This window comes from Lepidochelys kempii, chromosome 21, assembly GCF_965140265.1.
Source record: "Lepidochelys kempii isolate rLepKem1 chromosome 21, rLepKem1.hap2, whole genome shotgun sequence".
In the NCBI taxonomy this organism is placed as follows: Eukaryota; Metazoa; Chordata; order Testudines; family Cheloniidae; genus Lepidochelys; species Lepidochelys kempii.
The window spans coordinates 7,014,254-7,030,446 of NC_133276.1; the positions used below are offsets into that span (position 1 = coordinate 7,014,254).

The window sequence follows — 16,193 nt, forward strand, 5'->3', positions numbered from 1 at the left end:
CAATGGGCATTAATATTAATCTTGTCAATGAAGAATTAAACAAAGAAAAGTTCCTCATGAGCTAAGAAAGCTCTGAGCCGGGGAGCAGACGGCTTGCAGCATCCTCGGTTGGAATGTCCTGTGGGGGAGGGGATGCTTGGAAAAGCGGGGGAGCGAGCTGAATCCAACCTGTGCCTTTTATTTTTAGGACCTGGCTCCGCGTGAGCTGCTCTGGCAGATGTGGAACTGCAGGATTAATGGAGACGTGATGAAAGGTACCGGCTCCTTCTTCTCTCTCTCGCTCTCTGGTAGATGGGACCTCTCATTATGGGCGACTGCATGGATGCATTGCTCATGAAGGGGTTGCTGTGCTCCCGGCTGCCCGGCTCTCGGGGGTGGGGGGGGGCTGTTTCTTTGTATATTTCTCTGTTGGTTTTTGTCTGTGTGTGATGCTTATCTCTGGCTGTGTTTTGCAGCTTAGCCAGCCCCCTGGCAAGCAGGACAGATGCTGCCTCATCCCTGACGATCCGCAATGGAAGTGCCCAGTACCAAAGACTTCCAGTGGAAAACCCTCGCCCCACTCCCCAGTGGCAGGGTCTACTGCTCGCTGGTGGAGGCAGGCGGCCAGGTCTTTGCCATCGGAGGCTGCGATGGCAACGGAGTCCCCATGAACTGCTTCGAGGTTTACTCCCCCGAAGCCAACCACTGGAACTCTCTCCCTCCCATGCCCACGGCCCGGGCCGGAGTAGCCGTGGCCACCCTGGGCAAGCGGATCATGGTGATAGGAGGGGTCGGGATGAAGCAGACGCCCTTGAAGATAGTGGAGATGTACAACATAGATGAGGGCAAGTGGAAGAAGAGGAACTCCCTGAGGGAAGCCTCCATGGGCATCTCCGTGACGGTGAAAGGCAAGGAGAATTTGTTTCCTAGGCAGCGTGTGGGGAGTCGCACTGCAGAGAGAAAGGGTGGAGGGTAGGACATGGGTTCAGCTTATGTATCTAGCCAAACAGCTTTCAGAGGCACTTGGGGTGGTGAGGGGCTTTGAACAGGGGCAAGGAAACAATCCCCCTTCCCAAACCCTGCACTGGGAACTCGAGCTGAGCCTTACCTCAGGTTGGAGAAGTTGGGTCAGGTAGACCCCTCCCCCTTGCAATGTTCAAACGAGGCAGGACTGGACCAGAACCACTGTAAAGAGGACTTTTCACTGACGCTGCTGAACCCAGACAGACCCTGTGGTTCCCACTGGCTCTCCAGCTCTGCCTGTGGATGGTGAGCACTCTTATGGCCGTGATTATTTTAGACAGGCACAAGCTGCATTGCTGCAATCCAAACTTTCCCAACATTGGGTGACTTTTGGATCCCAGGTTTTGGCTTGTGCCCAACTCTAATTTTGCCGGTTTTCTATAAGGCAGAGATGCCATAGGGGTTATGTAGGGCCTAGTTCTGCTCTCAGTTACACAAGTTTCAATCCCGGATTGAATGGAGAGCAGAATTTGGTCCTTGGGATGGTCCCATTCATGTGTATTTCCAAGGTCTTATGGCCTGATTGTCAGAGATGCGGGAAACCTAAAGCTCCCGTTCATGTCACTGGCAGTGATGAGTACTTAGCACCTCTGCAAACCAGGCTACAAGAATCATAAAATGGCTTAGAATCCGTGAGCGGAGACAATTACTGTGACTTTTCCCAAGGGGCTACGAATAGGAACAAGTTGCTCTCGGTTGGCATCTATTTCCAAGGGCTGTACAATTGAGATGGTAGGCTCCTTATCTCTCCTTCCATTTGGGCCACAGGATGGGTGGGATCCACCACTTTATCTGGTTTGGCACTTGTACCACTGCCCTCTGGAGAAACAGACAATGGAGCAGGCAAGTCTACTGTAGCCATATTGAGCTACTAAGTAGACAGGTGCAGTCATTCTGCCTCCTGATTTCATTATAAATGGGAAAAGCCTTGAGCTTTCCCTGGCCCACCCCAGCTCAACAGCCTTTCAGAAGTCTTCCAGGGACAGGGCTGCAGCTGACCTGGGGCTCCTCTGGCGGGGGGGAGGGGGCGCGTTCGGGGCCATTGATTGATCTGCCCTGGGGCCCAGAATCGCTGTCGGTGGGCCTGCCACCGGCAGCACGCTCACCCCGCACCACGCTGCATGTGTCCCTAGGGCCCCTCTCCACCGGCTCCCCCGTGGCGCCAAGCGGGGAGGATGCATCCCACCACTCAGTGGCTTGACTGGTGAAGGGTCACAGCCCGGGGGGAGAGGTGCCATCACATCACATGTGCCTCCTCCCTCCGCAGACCACAGCAGCCGTCTCAGCCCGCCCCACTCCCTTGTAGCTGGAGTGGTGGAGCGGCATTGGTGGGCATGGTGTGAAAGAAGCCAGCCACCGGCTGGCAAGGGAGCATAGCGCAGGGAGCAGCAGCCAGCCGCTGCGCAGGGACACTCTGGGGGAGGCACCCGGGGGCAGCGGGCAGGGCCAGTGGAGCCGGACCCCCGTGCTCTGAATATTGGTGGAGCATGGGCACCGCGGGCCCATGTAACCCACCGCCTATGCCCGAGGCCCCATTGTGAACTCCCTGAACCTCACGGCCAGTTTAGGGAGAGTATCAGTAGGTGCATTTCCAACAGTCAATGCCCTAATCTTCCTTGGAGAGAGGGTGGCAATTTGCCCCTGAAAAGGGCCAGGTTGCGATACCCTATGGGGCTACTCATGGAATAGGGGGATTCTGCAGCATCGGTAGGGATATCCCAGCCGGATCCCAAAATTTGCACCCGTGTAAATGAACCAACTGCACAAGTGTGAATGGAGCATTGATGCCTCCCATTGCCTGATTCCCACTGCTTCAGGTACTGTCATTAGAGGCACAAGGGCCCTGGTTTGCACCACTGACTGAACTGTGAGTGCAAAATGCAGGTATAAATTCTGTGGTGCAAGAAAAGGAGGTGTCTTTTGGTAAGCTCCAAACACTCCTCTTTCCTCTGCCTTTCATAATACTATGGCATTAAATGGACAAATGGAAAATCCTTGTATCAGGGCTCTGGCTTGCCTATTTAGGCGTCTTGTTTATAATTTCTAAGCGGAGGCCTGGAATATTAATTTCCTTTGGAATGTGCTGCCATGCAATGAAAAGCCCCAAGCTGGGAGCCATGTTCTTATGCAATGAGCCCGAAGGTCAGTTAGCTTCCTGACGCGATCTGGATCATGAACGCGTCTTCTGCCTAATGGCCAGACAGCTTCTTTGGAAGTGGTTGGGTTTTCATTTATTTTTAGGTGGATTAAAAAGGATACTGTCCAGGCATTTTAAAAAAAACCAAAACCCAATGTTTACCATTATCGAGCTGGTTTCATCCCTGCTGTAAGTCTGCTGGCTTAAACACAGATACAGCAGGGATCAATTTGGCCGGAGAAGTCTGGAACATAAATCCTTCCCACAGTATTTTGTCTTCCTTGAGCAGACTAGTTTGTTAGTGTAAGGTTGTTCAGAAGTTGGGGGTGGGGGTGTGTGTGTATATGCTGGTGTGTTATAGGGTTGCTTGGGATTGCTAAGGGCTTCCTATACTGGTTTATTATTGTAGGGATGCTCAGTAGTGCTCTGCTCTGGGTACACTGGGAGATTATTGTAGGGATGCTCTTGTGGGCCAGGCTGCTGCCATTGGGTTCTTGGATTTCATTTCTGGGAATAGAAAAGCCTAGAAGCGTTTGTGTAGGAGAAACCCCGCCCGCCCCCTGTGTCTGTATGTAAAGGGTTCCATCGGTGAGGACTGCATTTGTTGTTACCCAGGGACAGATGTGGGTGACAGGGAGTCAGCTATCAACAAATCGGTTCTGTGCCTTGTGTGTGTCCTGGCTTGGGTCACAGGACTCACCATCTTTTGCCTGCTCTGAGGTGGTTCAAACGCCCTCCCTAAGTATGGGCTGGAGAGTGCTGTGTTGATTCTGCTGTAATTTGAGTGCTCCTCCTGTTTCTATGACCTCATCTCCTCTTCCAGGGAGAAATAGCCAGGTACTCGTATCCAGCCAGAGTGAAACAACACAACCGGCTCCTCCACAGCACCTTTCGCACCCTGCCCCCTCAGGGGCCAAGCAGCCCCAAAGGCAAACAGTCACCCCACCTTAACCCCTGTGATGCAGGCTAGGACAGTGGGGCATCAGCTGGGTACAGGGAACACCTAGACTGAGTAGCAGGAGGGGCTATGGGTTGGGATTGAGGTGCTTTGGCTGAGCTCCACATGGGAACCCCAAGGCTGGAATAGCAGGGGGTGCTGCAAGTCAAGACATAAGGCACCAGCAGGGCTGTGTGAGAGCTCAGGCACGTATCTGGCGCCAGCCAGGGATCTTAGTCCTCACTGTCATGAGCCCCATTTCCCCTCACAGAAGGGATGGTCTAAGCAGGCTTAATTCTGTCTCCGTGCGGAGGGCTGATCTCTGGAGATCCCTCCCAGCCCTGCATTTCTATATCGAAAGCAAAGAGCCCCTGTGTGACCAGGCTTTTCCCTCCCCCCATGACCCTCTGGCATTATTTCCCTATTCCCCAGTCATTTATTTGCAGCTCCCACTGTGCCACCAGTTCTCACCCCTACCATGTGTGCTTTATTGGGCCTGTAGGGGTCTGTCTACACTGCACCTGGAACTGAGCTTCCCAGCCCAGGCAGGTAGACTTCAAAGACATGCTAGCATGCTAAAAATAGCAATGTGGACATTCCTGCTCTGGTGCAAGCTCAGGGTCTTAAGCCCACCTGACCACCTAGGGAGCCCAAGCTCCAGCCTGAGCAGAATGCCCAAGTGGTTATTTTTAGCTTAAGCCCAGCTGGCGGGAGTCTGTCCGCCTGGGCTGGGGGGCTCGCTCCCAGCTGCAGTGTAGACATCACGGAAGACTGAGATTCAGGCTTGTGAGTTGCTGGGAATGTGGCTAATGGACACGGGATCGGCTCCGTGAAACGCAGACGCCCCTGTCTGCAGTGACCGTTTGGTGGCCCTGAATAAATCAGGCAGGATGGCAAAAGCAAGCTGGGTGAGAGAATCAAACAAACCCCACCCCTTGGGTGAAGCTGCTTTTCTAGTTCAGAGCACAAAGGTGCTTTATTTGCTGTAGTGCTTAAATATCTGTCTAGGTGCACTGGGAGGGGGATAGAGGAGGTGGACTCATATTCATTCCATTGTTAGGAAAGGGAAGAAAGCCTCTTTGGCAACTGCTTCTGGTTCATTAACCCTTTCCCTGCCCAGGACAAGTGACGTGGTGCACTGGAATGGGCCTGACAGTAGAATACCTACTGGTCTGAGTTATTGCAAAGATTTACATGGCACAGTGGGCACCGCATGAAAACTGAGAGGGTGGCTCCCAAATATTCTTCGTGCCAAGGGACTATGGTCACTCTAGACCCAAAGTTACCTGTGCTCTGGGCAAATATGCCCTCTCACTTTTAGGGATGTAAATACTCTATCTCAGAACAGATCAATGACTCTGAGGTTCTAGAGAGTGCTATTTACATGGAAGGAAGAAAGGCACTGCGGGGGAGTGGATAGAGCACTGAACTGGGGCTCAAAAGTATCTCCATGACCTATTAGCAGTACAAGGGCTATGACATAGAGTTCAGCAGTTCTGATTCTGTCCAGTAGAGGACAGTGCAATGAGCCCAGGCATGCACAAACACACACCTGCATGTTCACATGCATGCAATGCATGCGTTTTTGCACCCTGGAGATTGCCCTGAGGGCAAGTGTCTTTTTCGTTGTCCCAGGAAATAACTAGGATCTGGATGCATTCCTGAGCTCTTGTGGCCTCTGCTTCTCTGCCCTCTGCAGACTACAGAGTCTATGCGGCTGGTGGGATGGGACTGGACCTGCGGCCTCACAACTACATGCAGCACTACGAGATGCTCAAGGACATCTGGGTGTCACTCGCGACAATGCCCACACCTAGGTACGCCGCCACTTCCTTCCTGCGGGGCACCAAGATCTACGTGCTTGGTAAGGATGGGCCTTGGCTGCCTACTTCCTTGTTCTTCTGTAGGGGGTCTGCTGGACAATAGCTCCTCTGATCCGTGTGCTCCTGTGAATGCTGACGGTGAGAGAATTCCTAGAACAGACGCAGACTGACCTAAAACCTCATAGGAGGTTCTGGCAGCTGCTTCCGTCCACCCCCAAGTGGTGATTTTAATGCATCCCATGGGTTTAGCCACCATTAGAAATACCAGGCCTGCTCTTGCATCTGCTGAAATCAGTGGGATTTTGGCCATTGGCGCCTGCAGGTTCAGGGTTGGGTCTGTTATGAGGGAGATAAGTTGCCCACTCAAGTTGCAGACCAGAGACACCTGCACAAGTACCTGGCCTTTAATAACAATAAAAATGCTCTGTCTATACAGAGACCGTTTACGTCTTCAAAGCCCTGTACAAACATAAGGGTCTGATCCTGAATAACAAAACCCCACTGATGTCAGGATGTCATTGCCCCTTTGTGGGGAGTAAGTATCCTTATCCTCCTCTTGTATATGGGGAAACTGAGGCAGAGGTACAGCACTACTTGCTTAAGATCACACAGCAAGTCGGTGGCAAAGCTTGAATCAAAACCAAGGAGCCCTGACTACACTCAGATCCCTTGGTAATGTTGCCTCTCTTAAGGTTGCTGCAGAAAAGAACCTTTGATGCATTTGAAGTTTACCCACTTCTACTGATCACACAGTGTGCAAGGCCCTTCAGCAAGCGCGCATTTCCAGTCTTCAAAGACATGCCGAGCACCTGAATGGGAAATAAATGTATTCATTTGCATTTGATTTATAAAAAGAATAATATGGCATCTTTTGCCATTAAGTACTAGCTGCCTCGGCCGTTCTAGTCTATCACTTTGAGTTCTTGGCCATGTTGTGGGCAGCACCAGTGCTGAACCCAGTCTGAATTGCAAAAGTTCCTGAGCTGGCAGTACCCATCTTACTGTGAATTAGCCTTGATTACACTGGCACGTATTTAAATACCTTTCAGTGCTAGCTATCCAGCGTCGCTCTAAGTGCGGAACATGAAGTGCATGGTGCATAAAAAGGACATGTTTTCATTGTATGAAATAGAAGCTGGGAAAAGTCTAGTTCTATTTAGTTTCAGGTTCAGGCTGTTGAATTCAAATGAATATTTTAATATTTCTTTTTTAAAAATGTCCTTCATGGTGTTACTAATGGCACTTCTAGACTATTACAAAGGAGAGAATTTTAAAGCATGAACCAGTGTTTTCAACTTTAGTAATTTTATTATAAGTCTTGAGAGATTTGCTGATTTTTCTTAAAGCCCCAGCTCCTGGAGTCATGTGATTATTTGAATCTCTGAGCTTTTATTTTTGTTTTTAAAAAAACAAAAACAAACTACCTTTCCAGAACACATGATTGCAGAGAAAAGCTTGTAAACATAAATCCTAAAGACTAAGGAGGCAAATAAAAAGACCACAACATTTATTATTTAAAAAAAATCTTGAAGTCTTTGTCACATTCTCAGGATTTTTGATGGCCTGACTCATGATTTCAGAGGGGTTGCAATTGGCAGTGCTGAACCACCATTAGTTATACATTCCTACCGTTTGTTTCCTTTTTTGCACTTCACTCTCCTTAGGCCTCATTTTCATTTGAACTGGAAGGTGTAATTCCCAGCTTGCATAGACATGCCTGTGCTAGTGTAGCTGGGGCTACTGCCCTAGTACGTACCCGGGGCTCCGAGTGGGTACATGCTCTGGCGCCTAGCCCAAACCACCACCCGTGCTACCCTGGCGACAGTGCTGTTTTTAGCATGCCAGCTTGAACAAACCTACATGAGCTGGGGATCACACCTCCCAGCTCCCATGTAGATGTAGCTTTAGGTCAATTGTTTCCGCTTACTGTCCATAGTCCGTTTAATTTTCCAGTCCTTTTGCACTAGCTCAGTGCTGTCACGTTTGGGTTCTTGCCCCTACAAGGGAATGCTAAATTCAGAGTCCGTCAAGGAGGAGGGACGCAGTAGATCACCCCAGTCTTCCATGTAGTCCAGTGTTCTGTTTCCAGCAGCAACAAGCACCATAATATTAACAGTTACGATGATTTTGAATGGAAGTTGGGTACCATCTTCCTTAGCAGTTAGGTAGCTGGTGTGGTTGAGAACACTGTCGATCAGCTGAGGGTAATGTGCCATGGTTTCCTAGTGCTTCCCGATCTCTGTCGTATCCACCCGTTGTCTCTTGTCTTATACTTTGGATTGTAAGCTCCTCGGGGCAGGGACCATTTCTCTGGTCTGTGTTTGTACAGCATCTAGCATAACCCCCTGCCCGGGGTTCCTAGGTGCTTCCACAATGAAAATAATTAATTATTAAGCTGTTCTGAAAATCCCAGCCACTGGCTTTTGTACCTCAGCCCCCCGGCCCTATCCCACCGCTGCCCCCCCCGAAAGCCTCACATGTTGTCTTCCCACTTCCTGTCATCGACTCTTTCCCCCAGCACTGACCTTCCCCTGCATCCCCTGGCTTCGTGGCAGTGACATTTCCATATGCTGTCATCCTAGAGCAGCTGGGCTCCACGATGGCTGTGCGGCAAGGAGCGCGCCACACATCAAATCACATTTTTAACCTTGTTCAGGGAACCGAGTGATCCGTTTACTTATTGATTTTAAAGGTTGCCAAGTGAGGATAAGTGCTGGTGAAATGTGCTGTACTGACAGCTTTGGAGGCTGATGGTCTCTGTCTATCTACAGGGCTGGCACAGACAAGCTCCCCCCATTCACTGCGCCTCGTCCCTGACCTGAAGGGATCCCACGCCACGGCAAGAGGAGAGTTTAATCTCTATGGCCCAGTCAACCCCTGCCAACAGCTGGGATAGATGGTCAACTCCATTAGTAACTGGGCTTATAACCATTGTTATTTTGTATTACTGTAGCACCCAAAGGTCCCTCTTAGGAGCAGGGGTCCATTGTGCTAGGTGCTGTGTACACACTGAGGAAGAGAGAGTCCCTGCCCCCAAAGACCTTCCAGTCAGAGAAAATGGTCAGAAAATGGGATTTCTTGCCTTTTCTGTGCTATAAGCTGGTCTCTCTAGTCAGACCCCATGTCCCATGATGTACCACAGTTTCCCCTCTGTTGGAGGAGGCAGAGCATCATGGGAGTCCCTGGCTGTGCTGCATCATGGGAGACGTAGTCCAACCAGGGAGCTTAGCCTATAGAGGAGAATGGGAGCATGAGGCACCTGAACTACAACTCCCATGAGGCACTGCAGCAACATTTCAGATTACAAATATTTTGGGTTTTGAGTGTTTGGGTTTTTTGATGAAAGAAACTGAAAATTTCCACAGAAAGCTGATACTTTTCCTGATATTTTTCATTTAGTTAAAAACCCAATTTTCCATTGAAAAACCGTTTGGATGGAAACTTTCTGACCAGCCTTGCTTACCATCTAATTTAAGACTAAGATGCATCCAGCGAGTGTGGCGGATGAAAGCAGAGGGAGGGAGGATGGATAAGGGTAATAATAATTATAAGTTGGTTACTTAAGTTCCTTCATATGGTTCTGTATTGCCTGGAACCCACCTCACGCATTTCAGCTGCCAGGTAAGTTACTCCCAGTTAGCCCAGGCTTCTCCCGGAGCCTGGAAGCAGCTAACTGACAAACTGACCCTGCCCTGGTATGCTGCTGTCCCCATGTCTGTCACAGGTGGGAGGCAGTCCAAATACGCCATCAATGCCTTCGAGGTCTTCGACACAGAGACCAGGTCATGGACCAAGTTCCCCAGCATCCCCAGCAAAAGGGCCTTCTCCAGCTTCGTGCCCACGGAGAACAGCCTCTTCAGTCTCGGGGGGCTGCGGCAGGGCAGGCTGTACCGGCAGCCCAAGTTCATGAAGACTGTGGATGTGTTTGACATTGAGCAAGGTGGGTGTCCATCAGGTTCAATGCTTGCAGGTGAGGAGTGTGTGTGTGATGTGAAGGGCAATATCTTCTAAGTCAGCAAAGGCCTAAAGAGAGAGAGCTAGACCTAGGTGGGCTGAGAGGGATCTGCAGCTCCCATCGGCTTTGTTGAGAGTTGAGGCACACTGCCTCCCGCAGGATTGACTGTGGATCGCTTGCACCCAGCTCTGCAGAAGGAATGTCATCAATAGTAAAAAAAGCAAACTAGCCATGCAGCCTGCAGGTGGCAAACCCATTGTCCAGGCAGCTGGCTCCAACACCAAACTCTCTCCTGGACACTGCCCTGAGAGACCCTGGTCAGCTGTGACATAGGTTTACACAAGCCAGGGCAATGCCAGGCAAACAGGCTTTATGGAGGTGGAGAGGCCAGCAGGGTTTGGTTTAGTTGTGCCGCACCTGTTTGCATACAGGTAAGATCTGCATGGAGCACATGGATTCTCAGCTGTTCTCCCTTCAGTAAGGAAACACCAAGCAGGGCCTTGGTTTTCCCTGGCTTGCTGGTGTGTCTGGGCTAGTGTGAAATGCAGGTGTTTTGCTTGGCGAGGGAGGAGATGTTTATGCCAACTTTCTGGAGATGGGCACAGGATGTAAAATCTGAATCCAGATTTTTCTAGCAGCCCAGTTTGGATCCAGGGTTCGGTTCAGCCTGTTGGAAAGATAGGACAAGGGCCTTTTGAAAAATCGGTATCCTTTTCTGAGCTCAGATTTCAAACACCCAATGCCTGGCCCTTCAGGGAGCTGGGATTTTGGCTCAGGTCTATCTCTAACTTCACCCTGAGTGAGGTTAGTACCCCCCCTCCCCCACAGTGACTTTTGACTGAGTTTGTGTCTGGGATTCAAACAGAACCAAAGATTCTGAGCGAAACTCCCCAACAAACCACTGAGTTTCACCAGGAGAGCGGTGAACTGCTGAGTTTAGCACGGATCATCTATCTGTCCTTTCTCTTCTCAGGTGGCTGGATGAAGATGGAACGCTCCTCCTTCCTAAAGAAAAGGCGAGCGGACTTTGTCGCTGGCTACTTGAAAGGAAGGGTCATCGTGGCCGGGGGGCTAGGTGAGGAACAACTGGAGGCGAAGAGTAACATTTTCAAAAGCACTGAAGTGACTTAGGAGCCTAAGCCCCATTTTCAAAACTCACTTAAGCACTTCAGAGCCCAAATCCCATTAAGTTTCAGAGAGCCTTAAGGAGATTTTCAAAGGCACGTTGACTTTCAGTGGGAGTTAGGTGTCTAACTGCCATGCGAAGCTATGAAAATCTCCCCATTAGTCTCCTGTGTTGTTCAGGCACTTTGGGAAATCTCACCTGAATTGGGCAAAACTCTCACAGGTCCCTGTTGATTTTGGGTGGCTGCATTTTTGGCTGCCCAGCAAGGGATCCCGGAAGTGGCATAATTTTTCTGTTGAGTACCTGCCTTCTGAAAATGAATCCTCTTTCCAATATCTTAAGTGGGGCACCCAAAAATGGAGCCATCTGAAATCACTAGTCACTTATGAAAATCGAGGCTGAAATCCTCTTCTGTCTCATACGATGCTTGTGAGGTACAAATCTCTCTTTCCCATCCCTCCCCTGAGTTCTGGGTAATGCGTTACCTGCGAGCTTCCACTCCCATTAGGAGATGCCCGTGAAAGAGTTCTTGCCCTGCCCCCCCCCCCAAATTCATATGGTTGCTGCTGGGTGTTTGGGAGCCATCCTTCGTGGTAGTTGTTCCTGCCTGGGTAGTTGTGAGGGATGGTGCAGGGGGTTCACTGCATGGTACCTTCCAGCTGCTGACTGCAGCCCTAACAAGAGTGCAAACCGGCAATTCCATCGCAGGCCAGGAAGGGCATTGTGGGTCCTGAGGAGCCAGCGTGGCACAACTGCCATTGTGCAAGGCTGCCGGGTGCAGCTGCAGAGACTAGAGGTCATCACCCATTTTGGACAGCAGGGGGCAGATCAGTCACTACAAGCTGCAGCTTGCAACTGGCTTTGGTTTCTGTGTCCTGCAATATGTGGAAAGAAAGAAATTATTCAATGCAAGTTCTCATTGCTTCCCTTCCTGTACCTCAGTTTCCCCCAGTGGGGCTAAGGATACTGACCTGCTTTGTAAAGTGCTTTGAGATACATGGCTGAAAAGCACTATGTAAGAGCTAGGTGGTGTTTTTATTTGTATGATTAACACAAAACAGAGTGAGCAAGACTGGAAGCAGGAATGTGAGCAGAAGCTGGCAGGTATCCCCTTGGGTTATGCATGACCACCCAGAGACGTCTTTGTTCTTTGGGCCTCAGTATATGTAGCAGAGAAGACCTCCTAGGCATCCTCATGGGAAAGGGGGAAAAGAGATGACAAAATGAGGCCATTTCTGCTTTTGGATCATTGCCTCAAAGTGGTGATTTCTTTTCTGCTCAAATCTGATTCCCCCCCCATTCTTTTTATATATTTATCCTGACTCCACCACACTTTTGCTCTCTTACCCCCTCCCCGCCCCTCCACCCTACTTTGGCTCTTTCAGGGAACCAGCCAACGGTCCTGGAGTCAGCTGAAGCCTTCCACCCAGGGAAGAACAAATGGGAGAGCCTGCCGCCCATGCCGACCCCCCGCTGCACCTGCTCCAGCATCGTGGTGAAGAACTGCCTGCTGGCCGTTGGCGGAGTGAACCAGGGCTTGAGTGACGCAGTGGAGGCGCTGTGCATCTCTGACTCCTAGCCAGCCCCTTCCCAATCCCCACCCCCTGGAGGGTCCTGCTCCGAGGTCCTGGGAAAGCAGCAGTGGTGGTGATGCTGTCTGGATTAGCCTTGCGTAGTTTGCACCCTGCTCTCTCCTGCTGCACCTCTGTAGCTGCCTTCACAGGACGTCCCGGCAGCACCCCACCCTCGTGTGCACACACCTCTGAAGCTGTTGGCCAGCAGGGGCTCCTGATCGTCTGTTAGCCAGCCTCGGTACCCAAGGGCATCACCCCTTCATCTCCACCCTCATCCAAGACCCCATAGCCCTTGGTCCTACACCAGCCCCAAATTGCTGAAGAATGCAACAGCCTTGTACCGCAGTGCGGGAGATGACCAGTCCAGGAGGAGCACTTTGGTGGGAGGGCGGGGGGGGGAGTCAAATTCACTCTGACCACCTGCAAAGGTCCAAGAAGGAGCTTGGCTGAGAAGAGCGCCCCATGGAGCCGGAACATTGTGTCCCCTGCCATTGGGAAAGGACGCCTTAGATCAGGGTATGCAGGGGCTATGTGCTCATACTCTACTGTGCTTCTCTAACCATGGCTCAGAGCTGCAGCACTCACATGAAAACCCTGTGTAGCCAGACACGCTGGTTAAAGAAACCCCTCTGACTCCATTGTTTGGATGGAACCAGCCTTCCTGTTCTGATGTGACACTACGCTTGCCAAGCACCCAGGGTGCAAGACATCCCTCCCTGCACAGAATCCCTCGGCGAGCTACAGAGGAACTTCCTAATCATATAAGCTAGAATGGATGGTGAGCACCATCAGCCAGAGAGGAGCCAGTCCAATGCCTGGATTGACAGCAACTTCATTTCCCATTAACTTGCCCGTTTCTTGTGCCCAGAGCTGAAGCCAAGCGTTGTCAGCACTCCTGGGCGTGCTCTGACAGATGGAGGCACGGGGGCTAGATTGAGGACCGTTTGAAGCAGACGGATGACTCTGCTTTTAGCATAGAATAGACAGACCTGCCTTCACTTGTTCTGGCACAGAGATGGGGCCGAGCTGCAACATTCAGATCCAGTTCCAGGTCAGGATTTTAATGCCCATGATGCTCTGGGGTGTTCAGATCCACGATTATTATTTTTTGGCTCACTTCACAGACAAAGGACCATTTTCAAAACCTGGACCCCGAGCTCACTTTGGATTTCCAACACCCCGAGAGTTTAGGGGATGGCTTTGGACCCACCTCTTCGTACACGCGTCCCACAGCGAAGCCAGAATGCCACAGCGGTCACTTCCTCTTCCTTGGTTTTGATTAAATTTGTATCTGTGGTTTGTGGCCAAATGCTCTTTGATGGATGGGTTGCGATTCCTGCTCCTAGCAGCAGCACAATTAAAACCTGTATTCACTGAGCAAAGGCTCTGTGCAGTGAGAGATTCTGTAGCTCCCTCCCTGCTGTGGAGGGATCAAACTGGGGAGCTGCAAAGCTGGGGCGTGGACTAAAGGGAGGGGGAGCCAGCCTGGGAAATTCTTATTGTCGCTAGCAAGTGTACAGACTGACATCGAAGGCCCTGCACTAGGGCAGCCTTAACGCTGCTGCAGCCACCAGCTTAACTGGCTTTTTGTGTACATTTCTGAATAAAGTCATTTGCCTTAGAGGAAAATGGGATTTACCAGTGACAATCCCTTCCCATCCTGTGCAGAACAAGCCAGGGTGTAGCTGCAGGACGGGAGGGGAGGAAGCTGCATGGCAGCTTAGCCAGAGCCAATCACAAGTGTAAACCACCTAAGATCCTTCCATGCTTCCTGCCTTTGAAAGAGCCCATTGGTTGTAAACGTGATTTGTGATGGGGCAAGCGCTCCGGTGACAGGCTCGGTCAATGAGAACAAAGCCAAGCTCTCCCTTGGCAGGCCGATATAGCTGCCCAGGCTAATCTCCTGGCCATGCTGCACTGGGCAGAGCCATGGGACAAGGCGGCTGCTAGCAGGGAGAGCTTCCCTGATCAGAACAAGGAAGGGGGGTTCGTTTTCTCCTGCCATCTGTGCTGTCATCATGTTCTAAAACCATCCTTGTGCTTCTCCCGTGGCCGGCCTGCACGGTTCTCAGAAGGAAATCCATATCCATGCGGCTCACGCTAAGTCACGTTTAAACATGACTCATACCAGCACAGAGCAATCACTGGGCCTGTCTGCAACAGGGGAAGTTGAGCACAGTTTTCTCAGCCGTTTATGGATAGGGCTCGGCTGGGTGACTCTAGCCGTGGGTATGGAAGGGTGTTACAGCCTTGCTGCTACTGGGGCCCCATTTCCCTGGCCTTCTGCTGCTTGGACTTGTAGCTACTTTGGGATCCTGGGATGAAAGGCCTGATGGGAGTGCAGGGTGACTGTTAGTGTGTTCCGAGTAGCAGTGACTGGAGATGCTAAGGGGCCAGGCAACGGATGAGCGGGGCTGGGGACAAGGCCCCTGAGGAATTTGTGCCACCACAGGGCTGGGGATGGATGGGTTATTGTTGCCACGGCAGGGTGGGGTGGTTGGGGTACTGGTGCCACCGTAGGGCCAGGAAAGTCCAGGGAAATGGGGCCCTGAGGTAGTTTTTAGCACTTTGAAACAATCCATAAAGGTAGCCGCAATCGGCCAGAGGAGCAGAAACACAGGTGCTTGCAAAGCTCCTGGCACGCCAAGCCCAGTGCACCCAGCTCAGGATCGCCTGGCTTAGCTGTCTCTTGGGCAGCAGGCCCATTCACAGTGCTTCTCTGAGGGAAGACGCCTGGCAGCGGGGTCATAACCAGATTACGCTCCCACAAAACTGCAGGGAGCCAGGGAGAGAGCCAGCCCACCACCGCAGCAGCCACAGCCGATTGTAACCAGTGATAACCGAGCTATTCCTGATCGGCCGCCCGTCTTCCCATAGCAGACGCTGCGTGAGACACAGGACCTCTGCCCTCTCAAGGTAACTACACCAAGGCCGTGCTATAACCTAGGGATTGAAAAGAGCTCCAAGAGCGAGCATATCTTGTCCAGCCCCTTCTCAGCCCAGTGCAGGACTGTTCCCTACTGGATAGTGTCATGTACTGTGCGGCTGTGCATCACTGCCCTCTCCTGGATAGAGTCGGAACTGCTCAGCGGTGTGTCATAGGCCCTATACTGGTAGCAGATAATGGGAATTCCCAAATGGCAGGGACTTGAGCTCTAAGCCATGAGCACCTAAATTCTATCCTTGCAGTTGCTGTGAAGTTCCCAGTGTGTGGCCCAGTGACAGCGGGGAAATTTTTGTTGTTACAACATTGTAATTTTTGAACAACTTTAAATATCTCATTTACATATTTTTGTAAAAAATAAAATCACAGAATTTCAAACAAACTGGAAAAAAATCCTTTTTAAACTGTTGCACAAAATATACTTTCCTCTTACCCAGCACACCAGCTGCCAGGCAGCGTCTGATGCTAGCAGCTCAGAGCAGAGTGAGGGGATGCAGAACATTGCTGGGAACACCAGAGGGCACTTAGGCAGGGAAGGGAGAAAGAGGGTGTAAAATCCAGCGGCTGCTGCCTTGCAGTTGTTCGCACCTGTGTAAAGTGGGAGGGTGATGTGACCGGATCTCAGTGGCTGTGCTTTCTGCAGGGAGAAGTGGGCCCATCACAATGAGATGTTGGCATTTTGTGAGTCAGCGTCA

The 16,193-nt window shown here is 51.1% G+C and overlaps 1 protein-coding gene across 2 annotated transcripts in view; it reads left to right on the forward strand.

The window, feature by feature from the left end:
- KLHDC8A (kelch domain containing 8A) overlaps nt 1-13,850 on the forward strand; it is a 28,323-nt gene extending 14,473 nt beyond the window's left edge. For both annotated transcript variants that reach the window (XM_073319684.1, XM_073319683.1), the window contains 6 exons: nt 188-254; nt 456-887; nt 5,776-5,940; nt 9,624-9,839; nt 10,828-10,929; nt 12,366-13,850. In XM_073319684.1, the coding sequence (XP_073175785.1) occupies nt 512-887; nt 5,776-5,940; nt 9,624-9,839; nt 10,828-10,929; nt 12,366-12,559 (1,053 nt within the window). In that variant the 5' untranslated portion in view covers nt 188-254; nt 456-511 and the 3' untranslated portion in view covers nt 12,560-13,850. The remainder of the gene's footprint in view (nt 1-187; nt 255-455; nt 888-5,775; nt 5,941-9,623; nt 9,840-10,827; nt 10,930-12,365) is intronic.
- The last annotated feature ends 2,343 nt before the right edge of the window (nt 13,851-16,193 follow it).